The sequence below is a fragment of the Paroedura picta genome, chromosome 11 (assembly GCF_049243985.1).
Source record: "Paroedura picta isolate Pp20150507F chromosome 11, Ppicta_v3.0, whole genome shotgun sequence".
Taxonomy (NCBI): Eukaryota; Metazoa; Chordata; class Lepidosauria; order Squamata; family Gekkonidae; genus Paroedura; species Paroedura picta.
Window position 1 is genome coordinate 39,500,260 of NC_135379.1, and position 18,859 is coordinate 39,519,118.

Below are 18,859 nucleotides of genomic sequence, written 5' to 3' on the forward strand. Positions count from 1 at the left end.
GTATATGGTTGAAGCCAATGCCAGCACTTGAGATCATTAATTGCCCTCCCCTGGACCTAGACCTTATACACCTCCCCCATCTGAATCCTGGGGAATATATTTTAATTTTGAATTCATTGGACCCCAGAATTATGGGGCCTGCGACAGAGCGGTCTTATCTCATTGAGGAGTGTATAGAGAATAAATGCTTTAAAATAAATTTAGGAAAATGTATATATGGTTTTAATGATGTTAGCCACCCCAAGATCATTGTTGGAGGAGGGTGGCCTAAAAAAATCACACAAATAAATAAAATTTTAAAATGCAACATAATAGTATTTTTTTATTTGTGCTATGTCTTTCTCTTCAAAATTAACAGTATTTAATTTGTGTTATGACCAGGTACCACAGTAATAGATTTTTCTAATGTTCCCTGTTCACAGGAAAATTCCCCTTCCTCTTTAATATGGTAGGTTTCGGGAGCCATAGTTGGAAGCATTGTTTTGCTGTTTTCCTGTTTCCATGTCCAACAATGAGTCTCAGAGCAAGTCCCTGTTTATAAGGTCACTTACCTTGTGAGAAAAGAGCACTGGGTACTTCCAGTGCCTCTTAAAATAAACAGTTTATCTACAAATGTACAAGATGAACAGATGGGAAACAAACAGGCACAAGTCATTATTAATCCTAGGGCTTTTCCCCCACCTCCCCTCTGTCCATGAATCAGGTTGTATTTTTTTCCTGGCCAGAAATTGCTGAGAAATCTTTTCCAACAATCTCCAGAACTAGATTCTGACTTTTCCTTTTCATCTGTCCACCTTTAAATGGCAAAGTTTTCTAAGTTCTCACTTGGACAGATGGGCCATGACACATATTATATGGGTCTGGAATAACTAGAAGCTGTCAAAAGCACTGGTTAGAGCCTGTTGTCAACCATCCAATGCCAAATTATACAGATGTCTAAAAAAGACAAGGCAATATGCAGGGCCGGATTTACATGAAAAGAGGCCCTAGGCTATTCCACTTATGTGGCCCTTTCACCTCCCATTTTTAAGTTTGTGAATTACATGAGAGATAATAAAATACATCATTACTGTGATATATATCAATATGTTCAATGAAACATGTGATTGGTGTAATAGTGTAATTTTAATTTTGCTAACAATTTGAATATAGGCCCCTCTTGATCTTGAGGCCCTAGGCTGAAGCCTGGTTAGCCTACAGGAAAATCTAGCCCTGGCAATATGTACAGTCAAGAAACCTCTTGCTGGCACTGTGTCTGTCCACAACTGAACCAAAGTTTTGCATGTGCTTAATTCTAATTGCTTGGAAGTGGTGGCTGGATGGCTCAGGCAGAGTCACCTGAAACTCAACCCCTCCAAGACAGAGGTCCTGAGGTTGGGCAGAAGAGGGCAGAATCAGGTCTTCCCTGCCTTGATGGGGTGCAACTAACACCTGCACCAGCCGCCAGGAATTTGGGCATGATCTTTGATGCCTCCCTGTCTATGAAGGCTCAGATTACGAAGGTAGCCCAGATGGCATTTTTCCATCTGCACCAGGCTTGGCTACTAGCACCCTACCTGTCCTCTGAACACTTGGCCACAGTGATCCATGCAACGGTCACTTCCAGATTAGACTTCTGTAAATTGCTCTACGCAGGCCTGCCTTTGGCCTTGACCCAGAAATTGCAGCTGGTACAAAATGCAGCTTTGAGGGTCCTCACTAGAACACCCTGGAGGGCCCATATCCAGTTAGTGCGACGGCAGCTGCACTGGTTACCAATTTGCTTCCGGATCAGGTTCTAGGTTTTAGCTTTAAGGCTGTATGTGGCCTGGGTCCCATCTATCTGAGGGACCTCTTATCTGCTTATGCCCCTCCCCGCAGGGGTCTTCACTCTGTGGGTACCAATTTGCTGGTTGTCCTGGGACCCCAGGATATACACCAGGGCCTTTTCAGCCTTGGTCCCAGCCTGGTCCAATGAGCTCCCAGAATTGAGGACCCTGATAGAACTCTCTGAGTTCTGCAGGGCCTGCAAAACAGAGATCTTCCGACAGGCTTTTGGTTGAGTCCTGGGCAGTGACTGGAGTTGTGAACTGTGGTTCTCCCTAATTTTAATTTAATTTATATTAACAGCTACACTCCCTGGTCATCCTGCTTAGTGACCATCGGTGGGGCCCATTGGCTGCACAGTGGGACCGGAAATATCTGGGGTCGATTACTGCCATCATCTGTTGTTTGTCGTTGATGTTTAAGTTGTTGGGGTTTTATGGGGATTTTATTGTATTTTATCTGACTTTATGAATCACCGCGAGACGAACCCTCGTGAGTGGCGGTATATAAATTGTAAAATACATAAATAAAATAAAAATAATATTGAAATCAAAGGGCTGCACTGTGCTGTTGAGAACAGGCAGTAACACTTCTATGCCCTAAAGAATTGGTGCAAGTTGAAAAATGGGAACAGTCTTAATATTTTACATTCAGAGATTCAACAGTTAGAATGGCAATTCAAAATGCATCTGTAATGTTTTGATCCTGGAATGCAACATAGAGGTCACCCTGAAGAACAGTGTTTGTTTGTTTGTTTGTTTGTTTGTTTGTTTGTTCGTTCGTTTGTTCGTTCGTTCATTACATATGTGTACCGCTCTCCCCTAAGGCTCAGGGTGGTTCACATAGAACATAAACAAGTTGCCTTGGTTGTGATCTATTGCATCAGAAAACCTGAAGGCCTGTCACATTTTAGTTCTTTTCTTTTGTGTCTAATCTATGCTTGCATTTAATTAGGTAGATGACACTGGTCGATTCCGACTGCTCATTTTGCATTCCGAGGAGGAATTGGAGTTGGGATATTGGAATTTGTGGTTGCTCTCCAGAGTGTCACATTGTGCACTCTGCTTTGGTAAGCCCACTTCTTTTATTACTAGTGTTAAATCAGATACATAGATATATGTTTGTTTCATATAGGAAGGACAATTTTTGTTAATTTCCAAAATGAAAGGACAGCCCCATCTGGAAGTTGGGTGAATTTATTATTGCAAGAGTGGTTAATAGAGCAGAGTCTGCCCAGCCATAGAAACATGATACTGAGTGTAGTAAATAAAAATCTGAAGAAGTATATTTATTTATTATTTATTTATCAGCTAATCTGGCATCATGTGTATAGGAGTATGGCAGTACTGTATCTACAGGAGACATGTGCATCCACAGATCCACAAGCAGTGAGAGGACAAAGCAAGGCATCCCATTCAAGGAGACAGCACAGAGTTATGTAGTGCCCCCCCCCCCAATGTCCAAGCATGCTGGGTTGTTTACTCCAACATTTATGGCATCTAAGGTCCATCAATGAATATCTTTACTGGGGAGTGCCTCTGATATATTCATGTTCCTTTAGGTGGGACACCATAGGTACTTTCTGCCTAGGACACAGGAAGTCTTCTGCTTAAACTGCCAGGAGATCAATGCAGCAGAGGCATGACCATTAGCAGACAAATGAAAATAAATGAATGAAAAATGAATGAATGGCCACCATTCACTCCATTCATTTCCACAATCAAAACAAAAGGGGAAATCTTATGATGAATGTGGAATTAATGGAAAAGTCTCTTTTGCTTAATTCATTTTTAATTCATTGCCCATTAGCAATGCAAAGCAATGTGATGAAGGCCGGAACAATATTTAGAGTTCTCAGAAAGGCTATAGGAACAGAGAAAGTGTAAGAGCAGTGCTGCTGACAAACTGAAAAGCTGAGGAATTTCTTCAGAATTCCCTCTCCAGTTTAACTGTTCCTTACTTTAATGCCTGTTACTGCTATCCCTTTTAAGAAATTAAGATCCTTTTTGAATTCACTCTTCCAATATTCTAGAACTTCTTTGTGTGTACCCTCTGTTCTCTGGAGTCTTAAAAAGCCATGTTTATGGGGAAGATTATTTCTGTCCGAGCTGCTACTGCTTTATTTCTGCTACCAAGCTGCATATGTGCTGAACTTCACTGTACATTCCAAATTATCGAACTGTTCATAGAACGTTGTGTTTATACAGATCTGAGTTCTGATCCAAGTAAATTGTGATTTTGGGGAGAATCATTAATGTTCTACCAATTAGCCTGGCCATTTTTTTGAAAACATAAAGCTTTATTATTATTATTATTATTATTATTATGAAGAAGAAGAAGAGTTGGTTCTTATATGCCACTTTTCTCTACCCGAAGGAGGCTCAAAGCGGTTTACAGTCGCCTTCCCTTTCCTCTCCCCACAACAGACACCCTATGAGGTAGCTGAGGCTGAGAGAGCCCTGATATCACTGCTCGGTAAGAACAGCTTTATCAGTGCCGTGGGGAGCCCAAGGTCACCCAGCTGACTGCATGTGGGGGAGTGTAGAATCGAACCTGGCATGCCAGATTAGAAATCCGCATTCCTAACCACCAAACTGGCTCGAACTGGCAAAATATTGTGTATGTATGAGAGAGAGAGAGAGAGAGAGAGAGAGAGAGAGAGAGAGAGAGAGAGAGCCATTCAAAATAATGTGCTAGAAATATTTTTAGAGATGAGCAATGTATAAATAATGTGTAAATTCATCTCATTATTTACAGTTAATTTTGCCTCATTTCCTCCCCCCAGATAGGTGTAATCCGGACCCAGAATGTGAGGTGATACTTGCTCCTCCTCCCATTTCAATAGATATGGACATAACTTATATCATAGACAGCTCTCGTAATGTCGGAAGTGAGGAATTCGAGATAATGAAGGAATTTGTGAGCAACACAGTGGATCACTTTGTGATTTCCCCCCAGCCAATACTACTGGATGGAGGGGCAAGGGTGGCTTTGGTGCAACAGGCTCCACGGAACTTCACACGCACGGCAAGGGCAAGCCCAGTGTATGAAGAATTCAATTTAATCCAATACAACAATAAAGAGTTGATGAAAAGGCACATCCGGGAATCTGTTCACCAACTAGAAGGTCCATCAGCTATTGGTCATGCTATAGAGTGGACAATTAAGAATGTGTTTTTGGAAGCCCCCAATCCAAGAAAGCACAAGGTCATATTTACAATACTTGGGAGCAAGACGAGTTCCTGGGACAGAGAAAAACTTAGGGAATTGGCACTAGGAGCCAAATGCCAAGGGTTCACCATGGTCACATTGGCACTTGGAAGTGGAGTTGATGATACAGAGATAATCGAACTCTCCAGTGTCCCAACAGAGCAACATCTCTTGCAGCTGGGCCGGGTTGGTGAACTTGAGCTGCCGTATGCACTGCAATTTAGCCGAGCCTTCTTAAATCTTTTAAAATGTAAGTGATGTTTAGTTTTGTTTGCTTTCTCTAAAGGAACTAATCATTTTTCTCTATTAGTGATTAATTGTGTCCCTTTCCCTGGGCCCACTTTCTTATTAATGAAATCCTAAACACCAATTTATTATGAAATTTGTTTTTCTTGGTGCAGGTTGTAATTCTAAAGACATGCCACATTTGCGTTAGGTTGTTCTCCCTCTGGATAGGAGGACATCTGAAAGATGGGTTTTCCGATCAACTTATCAAGGAGACAGGAGCAAAGGAAAAAGGCACCCTCCTTCAACTTCTGTCATGTGTCCTGATTTAACCCCAGTCTTTCACTTGCCTCTGTACAGGGCAGGCAGCATAATGTGAGCTCTGCGTGTTTTTCATAGAATACTTGAGTTTTTTTCAACTCTAAGGGCCATTCTGCACCAGGATCAATGTTGCAAATTGGTTTTGGAATGAAAAAACGCCATTTTAAATAGTGGAATTCGTCGTTATGCATACCTGCCTTTGTAGTGGAATCCAGTTGCATTTCTATCGTTTCCCACAGGTTTCCGGTCTCGGCAAAAATCGCTATCCAGGAAGCGATATTTGCTGAGCTTTGTCCCGCCCCTGGCCGTCAATCAAACGAGCAGCCAATGGGCGGCCATTATCATGCTCCCGAAAAGCCCCTTTCCCTTTAAGGCAGGTTAAAAAAACACACACACACGTTGCAACGAATCTGCATTGATTCATTGCAATGGAGAGACCCATCTAGCTAGCAGGTGGCGTGAGAGCTGCCATTTTATCGTTGCCACGCTCCCCTCGAGTGAAAAAATAATCCACCCCACCCCCCCGTGCACGGGTGCGATTTTTGGCCGAAAATAAAGGGAAAATAAACCAGCAAACAGGACTGTGTAGTGCTTGGTGACTTAAAACAGAGGGACTGCAGCCGGGGAAGCCTCGCTGCGTGAATGAAGTCTCGCCGGTTCGTTGCTCTCCGCTCGGTCCGAGAAAAAAAAATGGCGATCGCTTCACCGGAAGATCAGAGGAGAGAGCCAGGGGGGTGGACTTTGCTGAAACCGCAACAATGGTAACACACAGAACTTTTCCGCTAGTGTTGAAGATAGGTTGCAAGAGTGTAGCGCTTTCCAGAGGGTGAATCCACTTTTTGGGATTTCCCTGAAAGCGCTACAACGAAGCGCTTTTTGCGGATCGGTTTCAGGAGTGTGGCAGATTGTCTACGACGTTGTGCATAACCGCATTTTTGTAGCTATTACAATTTGCCACACTCCTGCTACAAGGAGTGCATTCTGTGCAGAATGGACCTAAGTGCTTTTCCATACGTGCAAAATGTAGCTGGACAGCCTTCGAATGTTGGTGGCATATTCAGGCCCATGCCACATGACGTCGCCAACATCCCAGCTTGCAATTTCACCATTTTAAAATCGCTATATGGTAAATCCAGGAAAGTGGATCTACCACCCTAAAATGCATGAGCCACCAGTGAGCAACCAGTGAACAACCAGTGAAAAGACCGTATGGAGGGGGAAACACACTGTAGTCTAGGTAGCTGTGTCCCACCCTTGCACCCACCCTTCCCTTCCTTCCATTTCTGCAGTCTCGCTGCCCAAGTGCCTCCTTCCCTCCCTTCCCTTGTATCACAGCCCCATCCCTTTTACTCCTCTTCCCCCCCGCACCCTGCTGGTCCACCTGCCTGCCACTCAGAAAATGGCAGAAAAGCCTCTCCATGACCACATGTAAGAAAATCAGCTTACCAAAGAGAAAGGTCCAGCCAATGCCTGCTGCACAAGTTTCCACATGCAGGGAGTTATGTATGTCAACATCAGTTTGACGATTTTTTTAAAATCGTTGAACTCCTGCCCTCTTTCTCTCTAAGCAATTCCAAAGCAGGGGTGGTGCCACCCGAGCTGCCTCCTCTCCCCCCCCTGCAAGCACACACATGCACACACACTCGCCAGCAGAAGATGCTTTCTTACGATGCTTCACTGCCTGAGTGGCAGTCATTCTTAATTTTCTGCAGGAAGGTCTGACATAGGGCTTAAAATTGGCTTCTCTTCCACGGTAGTTAGCAGCTATTTCCATGGTAATGCCTCAAATAGAAGGAGTTAAGCTCTCCACACATCATTCAGATGTCCTCCTGATTCCAGAGAAGGACCCTTTTTGGTAAATTTCCAATGGTCATTTTTCACATATCCCCAGATGTGACTGCAACAGCTGCTTTTGCTAATTGTTGCTTTGTAGTTCAGTTGCTATGAATTTGCTCAACTGGTCTCAAGTTCAAAAAGGTTTTATTTGCCATGAATAGCTAATATGAATCCTAACCACACTGACTAGGAGTAAGTTATTTGCACTGATTTTAGTGGAACTTTCAAGAAAATGTGTTTGCAAATTCAATATATTTACTTGAATGTAACTCTTGTTGATTTCCATTGGAATTTTCCTCTAAGTATGCTGAAGGCCATCTGCTTATGCTTTTTCTTGTGGTATATGAAATAGACTTCTACCAAATGGCCTCAAAAGACATTACAGAGTTTCTGGCTTCTGCTTCAAAAAAGCACCTGAGCATCAGTATGGCAGAAGCAACAGTTTATGAACCAACGAGACCTTGGCATCAGCTTCAGTCTGTGGTTTCAGAGCACATTATGGGTTTTAGAACAGATGGTGGAACAAGTCCCAAGTCAAGTTCGTCAAGATTCAGTACCGGAATTTCAATTTGCAGAGCCCCATTCAATGATTAACCCCACCATAAATGTGAACTCCCCTCACCCACCTAATCTTATTTAGTAGGTTTATGGTCGGGTTATATTTTCAAGAGTGCTAATGCTGGATTTTTGTTTTGCTTTCATTTGTATATATCATGAGAACTCAGTGCTTTCCTCATGAATAAACCAGTTTCTGTCCTATTATACATAAACAATTAATTGATATTCAACATTTTAAAATATTTTGCTATTTTGCTTTCCATTCCCCTTTCTTATTCCCACAGGGCAAATGAATCCTTACCCTCCTTCAGACCTCCAGGAAGAATGTGAAAAGCTGGATCGAGGTGACACTCAGCAGCGAATAGCTAGGACAGATAGGTAAAGAGAGCTGTTCCTTTTCTGTTACTTGTATTAAGGAACAGGAACTATGTTAATTTTAGCAGATGTTAAAGAATGCCTATGCTGGGCAATAAAGGGGTTAAGGTAGGGTGAATGCTGACTGTGTCCTTCTGTATGCTGGAGTAGGGGTGGCCAAATTGTGGCTCTCCAGATGGGCTTGGGCTCTCCAGATGGCCTTGTGGCTCTCCAGATGGCCAGGTTGCTGGCAGGGGCTCATGGTAATTGTAATCCATGGCCACCTGACATGCATGCTCCTTGTTTAAAAGCCTACTGTTCACACACAAGCACTCTTTGAGCTCCAGTTACCATTTCCAACATCTCACAAATCCATCCAGACATAAATAGAGTTCAAAACACCATGAATCCCAAAAGGAGATGGGGAATGCTGTATCTGTATTGTGGCATTACTGCATATCAATGTGGAAGTGCCTTTAAAATAATAATAATAATTTTAGGGCTCGGGGGGGGGGGAGTTTCAGTCCATGCGAGAATTCCTGTGCTGTGATTGGTGGTTTGCTGTGATTGACAAGCCAAGGAGCCTGGGAGGGGGAGAAGTTTGCTTTGCTTTCCTTTGCAGCCTTGTCGGGAGGCAAAAAGCTGCGATGGGGTAGAGGGAACATGTGGGAGGGGTCTTCCAACAGGAGGGCTGCAAATGTGAGGTTTACCGTCCTGCATTTGCAAGCCAGAGGCCACTCACGTTTTAGCCCTCTGTGCGAAAAAGTTCTCATTATATCCTGTAATGAAACTATCTCCTCCTACAGTATATCCCGTAATGAAACCATCCCCCCATCTCTCCCTACCTGTACTTTCCCTCTTTTAGAATTCACTTCCCTGAATTGGATTACAGTGACATTTTGCAAAAAACAGAGGCACCCAATCACGATAAGCAACAAACTGTCATGAAAACCACCAAAGAACCAATCAAGTACACAGAACAGTTTGAGTATGCTTATGATTATACGCATGATGAATATGCCACAGAGCTCAATTTTCTCACCAGCAAAGGAACATGGAATGAGGAGCCTGCTGAGCAAGGTATGTTATGGGGGATAGTATCCTTGATCCCGTATATGTACTTATTTATTCACAACTCCACTCTGCCTTGCCAGAACCTTGGTGTGGATTGCAACATCCAGACTGACTTCTTGTCAGCATTTTCATAGGTTTACTCATTCCTGGGGCTAGCATATTTTTACTTTACAGAAAACACAATTCAGGTGTCATTAATCAGAAGTGCTTTTGTCCCCCCCCCATATATCCATACATCCCCTGAAAAAGGGGGGATGGGTGGCATAAATAACATATACAGATGTAGATATGTAAATTTATATGCCCTGGATCAGTGGTCCCCAACCTTTTTATCACCGAGGACCACTCAACACCGGGGACCACTCACTGGAGACTACCCAACGCCTTTTACTGAGGCCCGGTGGGGGGGTAGTTTACTCCTCTACTCTCAACCACTGCCCTAGCGCTCTCTGATCGCTATGGTAATGTTTAAACATCCCTTCAAAATAAGATACAGACACGCCATACAGACACGCCACAACAATGAAGTGTATTGTAAAGGGCTGGGGCGGGGGATGAAGTAAAGGGCCGGGGGGGGGGGCGGGAGAAGGCATCCTTCAGGGCCCACCTCCAATTAGTCAAAGGACCACATGTGGTCCGCGGCCCACAGGCTGGGGATCGCTACCCTGGATCATACACAACATCACGTCAGTGGTGAGATGTATGTGTGCAAGGCTGCTGTCCCATTATGTGTAGAGGTTTGTCTATTTGGTGATTACGGTGATTAGAGCAACTAGCCGTGAAATACTGATAGCTCCTTTGAAAAGGACCTAAACATTGTCCTTGCCAGCTCAATTTAATTGACCAATGATTTATTACATTCACAAAAGAGCAAGTCCTCTCCCACTCTTAGTAAACCAAATGTGATTTTGGTCATCTCAAAATTAATTACAACTTTTTGCAGAATCTCTCGAGTGGGAAAATTCCATGAGGTTGTTTTTCGTTTCAGGCAGTGTACCCATTTAGATCGAAGGGATTGAGGCTACAACTGAAAAATCTGATAAGCCGCTATTGTGCTTTTTAATGTGTGGTTCCAGGAACCCCTATGTGTGTCTCTGGACTTGTCTTATGGGCAGAGTTCAGCCAAGTCTCTTTGGAGGCAATGACATGATGTTAAAATGTCCCATTAAGATTCTTAAGTGTGATCTGGGACATAGTTCATGACCTCTTATTCCTAATGAGCCTTGTCCATCGTTGTGGGATAAATTAACGGACTTAAAGTTGTCCATTTTAAACTTGCCAACAGACACAATAGTGAGTCTACCATCAACAAAGTATACAAATTAATAGATTGTATTACAGAACTGAATTACAATAGTACGTATCTATGTGCTCTATGAGTTTGTTCTTCCATGGCACTTGAACTGTCTTTCCATCAAAAGATACCCTCATATTTGTATAAGTTGATGGCATTAAAGTTCCAGCAAGCCTTTAGGTTGGTATGCACGGACTCTTTACCTTCCGTGGTGTTGAATGGAAGATTCCACAAGTAGGATTGAGACTATAGCTCATATTTTATTTGATTGTCCCCTGAGAGCAGAAGCCAGGAATTCATTCTGCCTCCCCTTTCATCTATTTCTGATGCTTGTATGAATGTTGAATCTACAATTACCTAGCTTCTTTCAAATGATGATTCTTTTTGAGTGGTGAGGTTTTTTACAACTTTGTTCTTCTAATATATGATGGTTGCTGTTTCAGCCCATGTGGCTTTTTAACAGGAGGAAAGAAAAGGAAAAAAAATAGCCATGCTGGTCTGCAGGAGACCACTTAGATTGCAGACCTTAGAGACCAACAAGATTTTCCCGGTATAAGCTTTAAGACTCAAATCTCCCTTTGTCAAATATAAGTAGAAATGGAGATCTCCAACCATTACTGCACGGGAGGTGTTGTGCCATGCTGGTGCCTGGTTTTTGGTTCAGGGCTGGTTACTCCAAGTCTTCCCATGAACACACAGGGTAGCATTTGGTCTGCTTCTGCCTGTCTACCCTGGATTTTCGCTACAGCACAAGGTAGCCAATGGACAGGAAGTTGGAACTTCTCGCTGTTTGTTTACATCATCAATCATTGTGATGTGGTGAGATCTCCCCAATCACCTTCCAGAGCCATTTGATTGCCCCCCGCCAAATCCGAAATATATATTTTTTAATTACCAGGATTACGTTGTAATGCAAAACCATTACAACAAACACAAGGGAATAAAAAATGGGCTGTGCCATTCCCCCACACATACACATGCAGACCATCCCAAGTCTCACTAAAACCAACAAAACCGAACGTAGGCTTTGGTGGTTTTGTTTTGTTTGCTATTTAGTTATGTTGGAATTACGTTGTAACGTAATCTGACTTTTTTTTTTAAAGGATGTGAGGGTAGATGATGGAAGTGATGATCGGAGGGGAAGGGAGGAGCAATGCGGCCTGATTTTCTGCAGACACACAGCCCAGGCCCAACATATGTCCTATTGAAGCCTGGGGCAAAAGAGGGAATGCCACATTCTCTTGCCATGGGGGAACTGAGGGCTTGAGCCACACCAGGCAAAGGGCTGCCTTGGACTGGCCCTGATGTCATCAGAAAGTGGGAATTTGGCCCAATCCGAAATGAGCGGTGAGACAGGCTCAATTCCTCTTGCGGAAATGGTCTCTGAGTCTTTATATGCCATTTGGAAGGGATATTGTAAAGAAGGATCCCAGGATATATTGTATATTGTATCTGCTTGACTGTAGCAGAGGGGAAATCCTTGTGGGCCAAAAATTAGCATCTGTAGTGAGGCAGGATCCTTTGATTGCTGGCTCAACACAATCAAAGCCGATACAGGGATGACCATGAACCAACAAAAAGAAGCAGTCAGAGACAGAGGCTCATAGTGAAGACTTTCCTATAGAATTGCCGAGGGTCGCACACAACTAGGGTTGGGCACTTCGGCATCCAAAGCGACTGTTCGCGCCCAATGCAGCCAGCGCAGTGCCGGGGGGGGGGGGGGGCACGGCATCAGTACACTGGTGGGCAGGTGCACACACACAGGCTCAGAGCTCCTCCTCTGCCACGGCACGGCGCTGGCCACATCAGGTGCGAACGGCCACTTTGGACGCCGAAGTGCCCAACTGTATACCTGACGGATAACATCATCATCAGCAAGGCAGGAGATGATCCTTATCATAGGCGTTTTATTCAATACTACCCCAAACTTTCAGTTTTCAAGTTGGAAAAATGGGATAAAAGGGCCTTGAGGCAAATAGGCCTCAGAATTCTTCTGTTCCGCTCCACCCCAGGCATTCCCATCTCTAGCTGTAAGTAGGAAATATATCTCAAGTACGACTTAATACATTTTGCTCTATGGACAAGTAATTAGTTTCATTCTGTCAGAAAGAATAGCAGTTTACCATAAATGCCCTGCTACAAGCAGATGTTTTAGTCAACTTTAGTCAAATATCTGCTCTTGATTTGGGAGACATGTCATTATGCATGTCATTTTGACCATTCCATATCAGAAATGAAGGCTGAAACTTGACTGTTCATTTACACAGAAATTCCTGTGAATCAGTGATTCATTGGGGAAGAGTTAGCGCAGTCCTTCTATCAAAGTGATTTTTATGTTGGACCAAAACGATCAGTCTGCTGCGCTTGTTTCTTTTTAAAATCCTCTGCAGACATTCTCTGGCAGACACTTTTAAAAAACAAACTATTTGACTGTTTTGCCTGGCTTAAGAATGGACTGAACGGTTGACAAGCCTTGCAGCATTGGCTAAAATTTAGGATGACTTTCTAGAGAGCCAGTTCGGTGTAGTGGTTAGGAGTGCGGACTTCTAACCTGGCGAGCTGGGTTCGATTCTGCACTCCCCCACATGCAGCCAGCTGGGTGACCTTGGGCTCGCCACTGCACTGATAAAGCTGTTCTGACTGAGCGTAATATCAGGGCTCTCTCAGCCTCACCGAGTGTCTGTTGTGGGGAGAGGAATGAAAAGGTGACTGTAAGCCGCTTTGAGCCTCCTTCGGGTAGGGAAAAGCGGCATATAAAAACCAACTTCTTCGTCTTCTTCGTCTTCTTCGTCTTCTATTTGAGACATTTAGTATAAAGAACTCAGATTCCAAACAGGAACATATAAAAACACTTGGAGAAGTCACCATCATTCTTCAAGCAGCAATGGCTTTATCACTACATTATAACGAACGTCCTGGTGTTCATAAATAGATAAAACGAAGATTGGAGTAAAACACAGTTCCCCATACCTATGTGAGCCTGTGGCCAGTATTATACTATTAATATATATAAGGACTTGTCACTGATGAAAGAATCTCACTGAAAACGGATATTACCTGGATTCCATTTTGACAGAAGTCCTAAAGAATAAAGAAACAAGGAAAACTACAAAAATAGGACATTTTTCTTTTTTTTAATTTATTATATTGCCAGTGGATAGGTCTGTTTCTCTCTGTTTGGTTAAATTCTGAACTATGCCTGTGCCGTGCTTCACCATTTTTGGAAATAAATAGAGAATAGACAAATCATGACAAAACTTTACTTCATTAAGTATGGACCCATTTTATTTTATTTTCAGATGCTTGCTTTGTGGATATGGACAGTGGGGCATGTGAAGATTACAGGCTGAAATGGTATTACCACCAAGGACGAGACATGTGCTTCCAGTTCTGGTATGGTGGCTGTGGAGGGAATAAAAACAGATTTGAAACTCAGAAAGAATGTGAAATTTTATGCAGGAAATCAGCCTAGTGTGGCCGAAGTCAGGCATGAACAGCAGTTAGTTGTGGACTCTCAATTGGGGAAAGAAAAAAGTAAGCCAAAATAAAGCTTTTCAAATTCAAGTCAAGCAGGTTTGCATGTTTGTGGAACTGTAGGGAAATGTAGACTTGTATCTGTTTCAGTTTTTTAAACAACCAAGAGTCTTGTGGCATCTTAAAGACTAGCAGGTTTATTTGGGCTTAGCCTTTCTAGCCTATGGAAGCTTGGTTTTTTTTTCCCTTTTCTTTAGGAAGTTACAAAACTCTCTCAAATGGTTTAACACAGCTACCTTTTAGTTTGATTTTTTTGTAGTATCTTAGTAGCCACTTGATTTGAGGTTAAAGCCACTTGATTTGAGGAAAACCGAAGTTCTCTGGCTGCTGAAGAATATTGTTTAACAGGGATAACCAGCTAATAAAATGAACACTAATATGTGCATCTTGCCCAGAGGAGGAAAACTGTAGGACAATTTGTACTTTGGCTCCGGGTTGCCACCGGTACAACTGATCAGAACTGCTTTGCTTTTCATGACATGAAGAATGATAGTACTGAATGAAAGTTTGATGCCATCCTAATCTCAGCATTTTTTTAAAGAAATAAACACAATATATCTGAAGAAGAGTTTTCCTGAAATAATATGCTGGGGATATTTTCTAGCGTGACAAAAATTCCTTTTTGTCTTGGTGTCTATCCAGCCTTTCGGAGGAAAATATTATTTATTTATCATAGAATTCCATGTGAATCTTCCAAGGAATTCAAAGCAAAAAGCTCAGGATACTCTTTTTATCTCCATAATAACCCTGTGAAAGTGGTTAGATTGAGAAAAAAAATGTTGACCAAGATCATCTTAGTGACCATCTTGGCCAGGTGACAATCCTAGAAACTGGATTTCCTACATCAAAGCTCTTATCACCACATCACACTCCTCACAGCATACCAGCAGGAAAACAATGGGTTGAATTTGGCCAGCTTTTTCACTCAATATCACCTCTATGGTCCCATGCAGATTTTGTCCATGCAGCTAATTTCTAGCATTCTTTTGGGGTCAAAGAGGGCCTCTTCATTCATCAGTGAAAATACTTGTTGGATTCAACCCATTTCTATTTTCTTGTATTTACCAAAAGTCCGTGTTCTACATTTGTCCCTTGATCAAGCAACTCCATGCACATTGGGAGACCTACTTGTGTATGGACTAGCCTTATTGCGTTGTATTGACATGTTAATTGATGCAATCCATTGTATTTTGATGTCTTGAAAATTAATAAAAACTTTGTTCCTGCACATGCAAATTTTGATTTTGTTTGCTTCTCATATTTTATTTAATTTAGAATGTGTAGACTGATTTTTTCCAGTGTACTTAAACATTAGTATTATGTCATTTTCTATGATTACTGATCAGTTGGTATGCAAATGTTAAAATCTTTCTTTGGCAATAAGCAATAAACTTAAATGTCACCAACAGGTTAGGCTAGTCTTTTTTGACGTTATGACTGTGGAGAAGTCCCTGAAATAATTTTTCAAGCACCCCCCAGAAGTGACATTTTCAATTTGAGGTCCTGTAGGGAATTGTAGTAAAAAGAGAAATTCCCTTCTCTTCCTGTCTGCCCCTGCTACTTCGTTCTATCTCTAGTTGCTTAAATCAGGGGTAGTCAACCTGTGTTCCTCCAGATGTCCATGGACATCTGGAGGAACACAGATTGACTACTCCTGGCTTAAATGTCTTCCTCTCTTTGCCCTGATTTTGTTTTTTCCCCCTCCATATTTTTTCTTCTCCAAGTTATGTACCTTCCTGGATTTTTTTCCTTCTTTTTTTTCACCCTCCTATTATATGACAGCCTTCCCACTGTCCCAAGGATCTTATCTATTGTATGAGCATATCAAACCCCCATAGCCTATCAATATATCCCCCACCCTTTTTGCTGTCAAGTCTAGAGATTAGTATAAACTGGCTTAAGGACATTTATTAGTGATGAATTAAGGCTGGTCTGTGGTTGGTGAATGGCAGCCTGGCTATGAACATGCATTCACTTTTAAGGATGGCGACTGTAAGCCGCTTTGAGCCTCCATTGGGTAGAGAAAAGTGGCATATAAAAACCCACTCTTCTTCTTCTTCTTCTTCTTCTTCTTCTTCTTCTTCTTCTTCTTCTTCTTCTTCTTCTTCCAAGGAATTTTATGGAGATTAATGGGTTCATGGGAGCAAAAGGCAGGGGTTCAAACCCCTGCTTTTTCCTCCCCATGATAGTCTCCAAAAATCTCTGCAGAAGCAGGCAAAAGATTGGAAACAGTTGAGCTGCAGGGACAGCCTACTTCCAAGGCACAGCTGTTTACAGCCTGAAACAACTGAGCCACCAGGAGCATACTGTTTGCCCCCCCCCCCAGTTATTTTGGGCATGAACCTCATGAACCTGGTTCAGTTCATATGTGAGCCAATTAGGTTAATGGGGTTTCTGGTTTGGTTCATGGCTCGGCCACAAATGGAACTGCATTTTTGTGTCCATCCTTAGTCAAGTCACAGCTGACTTATGGCTATTCTATAGGATTTTCAGGCAAGAGCTGTTCAGAGGATTTGCTGTTGCCTGCCTCCTCATCATGACCTTGCTATTCCTTGGTGGTCTCCCTCCAAAGTATTGACCAGGGCCATCCTTGCTTAGTTTCTGAGATCTGATGATATCAGGGTAGCCTTGGCTGTCCAGGACTGGACACATCCTGTATATCCATCATTGAAGTAGATTTTATAAGAAAGTAAACAAACATGTAGCATTCATCCTAGCCTAGAGAAATCACTAGCTTGGAAAAATTTAATTTGCTTTTCATCCCTACTGCATTTCCCCAAATGTTAAAATAATATGACCAGAGGATTATATCAACATACTTTAGGTCTATGTCAAAACACTCCCAGAAAAACTTGAATTTCTTTAAATTCCAGTAAGGGGGCTCTTATCAGTATTATCTAGACAGGGGTCACTCAGCTGAATCTGAATGTTTAGGAAAAAAACAAGCATATCCAGTTGACAAAAGTTGAAAGCCATGGTCCAAATTATCAGCATTCAATCACTAGTGGAAAGAGTTTCCAGTGATCTACAGCTAGATGAAATGTCTTATCTAACTCATTAATGAACATGCAGTAAGTTCCCTCTGTGCAGCACATCCACAATCTTTCATGTTACCATAGTGTCTGGAAATAAATTGCATCCTGTCAGATGTAAAATGAGGCTCAGAATATCTTCATAAACTGATTTAATTGTTAAGATATATAAAAGTTGTGCCAGCCCTTAAGATCCCCTGCACGAATTTGGATATCCGGGATATACTTGCGTCAGTTTATTAGGTGTTAAATACCAGTTGTCCATAATCCTGGCAACAGTTTCTTTTTGATCAGAAGCAATAGATTCTGCTTAACATGATAAAGTATCAGTCTCCAGGTATTTACAGTAATTTTTAACATTTGGCTTTTAACAAATGATAAAGCTGGAGGTTAACATATAAGCATTCAGATATCAAAACTTGAAAAACTTCCTTTGATAATGTTGTAAGAAATGAGCAATGCATTGTCTGCTTTAATTCTAATACCATATTTCCTGACTGAAGTGAATGTAACTTTGGGAGGTCTGTTAGTCTCCATTAATCTGGCCTGGAAGAGGTGAGATTGGCCTCGTCCAGGGCCAGGGCTTTTGGGGCTGTGGCTCCAGCCTAGTGGAATGCTCTTCCTGAGGAGGTCACAGCCCTCTGGGACCTTCAATCATTCCAGAGGGATTGCAAGACAGGCCTCTGGCTGAGGCCAGAAAGTTAACATCGAAGATTGCTAGCCTCCCTACACTGGCAGCTTAAAACTTCCCACCTATTCCCACCCTCCACAAAGTCCTGGTCAACCTGCCCACCCCCTGCGATTGGTGGAATAAGTCACAGTAGCCACTCCCAGGGGAGGGCAATGAGAGGAGGGAATCCAGGATCTTCTGGCCCTAGCCTCAACCAAAGGCCTGATGGAAGAGCTCCATCTTACAGGCCCTGCTGAATATTTTGTGACCTGCCCTGAGCCAACCAGGAAGGAAAGGTTATAAAAATAAAGATTTATTTATCTACCCAATTCAGGTTGGTAGCTGTGTTGGTCCGAAGCAACAGAACAAAAATTGAGTCCAGTGTCACCTTTAAGACCTGGTCAACAGTGTTCAACAGATGCTTTGCAAGTGCTTGAGCAACTGGGATTCTGGGAGCTGTCATAGAACTTATATCTCACTCTTGTGCAAGTTCTTGTGAATCTGCCTCTGGAACAGCACGAGAGGTTGCTTTCCTTCCCCTCATAGTTCTTTGGCTCTAACCCATAATTACTGCAGATAAATCTTATCTCATTAAACAAATCCACATGGTGTAAAAGATGTGGCTTATGCGGGGATGTCATATCAAGTAATGACTGTAGGAGATATAAATAAACCCAGCTGTCCATAGGAACAAAGATAATTGGCTGCTTTGATAAGGCCCAGCTGTTGGGCAAAGACCTGAAGTATTCAGAAGTAGACCTGTTCCAAACAAGGTTATCTGAGAAACTGCTAATTTATGTATTTATTTATTTACATCTTTTATAGTTTGCCTTTCTCCCCACCGTGGCTTAAATTGTTTTCTTCCCCTCCAGTTTATCCTTGTGGAGACTACTTCCAACAGAGAGCCACTTGCATTGGAGGAAGGCTTCTTAGATTAGAAGAAGG

General features: G+C 42.4%; 1 protein-coding gene across 4 annotated transcripts in view; it reads left to right on the top strand.

Moving 5' to 3' along the window:
- LOC143820505 (collagen alpha-4(VI) chain-like) overlaps positions 1-14,747 on the top strand; it is an 88,761-nt gene extending 74,014 nt beyond the window's left edge. For 3 of the 4 annotated variants that reach the window (XM_077303431.1, XM_077303432.1, XM_077303433.1), the window contains 5 exons: positions 2,761-2,875; positions 4,592-5,266; positions 8,241-8,334; positions 9,176-9,390; positions 13,978-14,747. In XM_077303431.1, the coding sequence (XP_077159546.1) occupies positions 2,761-2,875; positions 4,592-5,266; positions 8,241-8,334; positions 9,176-9,390; positions 13,978-14,150 (1,272 nt within the window). In that variant the 3' untranslated portion in view covers positions 14,151-14,747. Of the gene's footprint in view, positions 1-2,760; positions 2,876-4,591; positions 5,267-8,240; positions 8,335-9,175; positions 9,391-13,977 lie in introns of those variants that run through there. The other variant, XM_077303434.1, reaches the window with a different exon arrangement.
- The last annotated feature ends 4,112 nt before the right edge of the window (positions 14,748-18,859 follow it).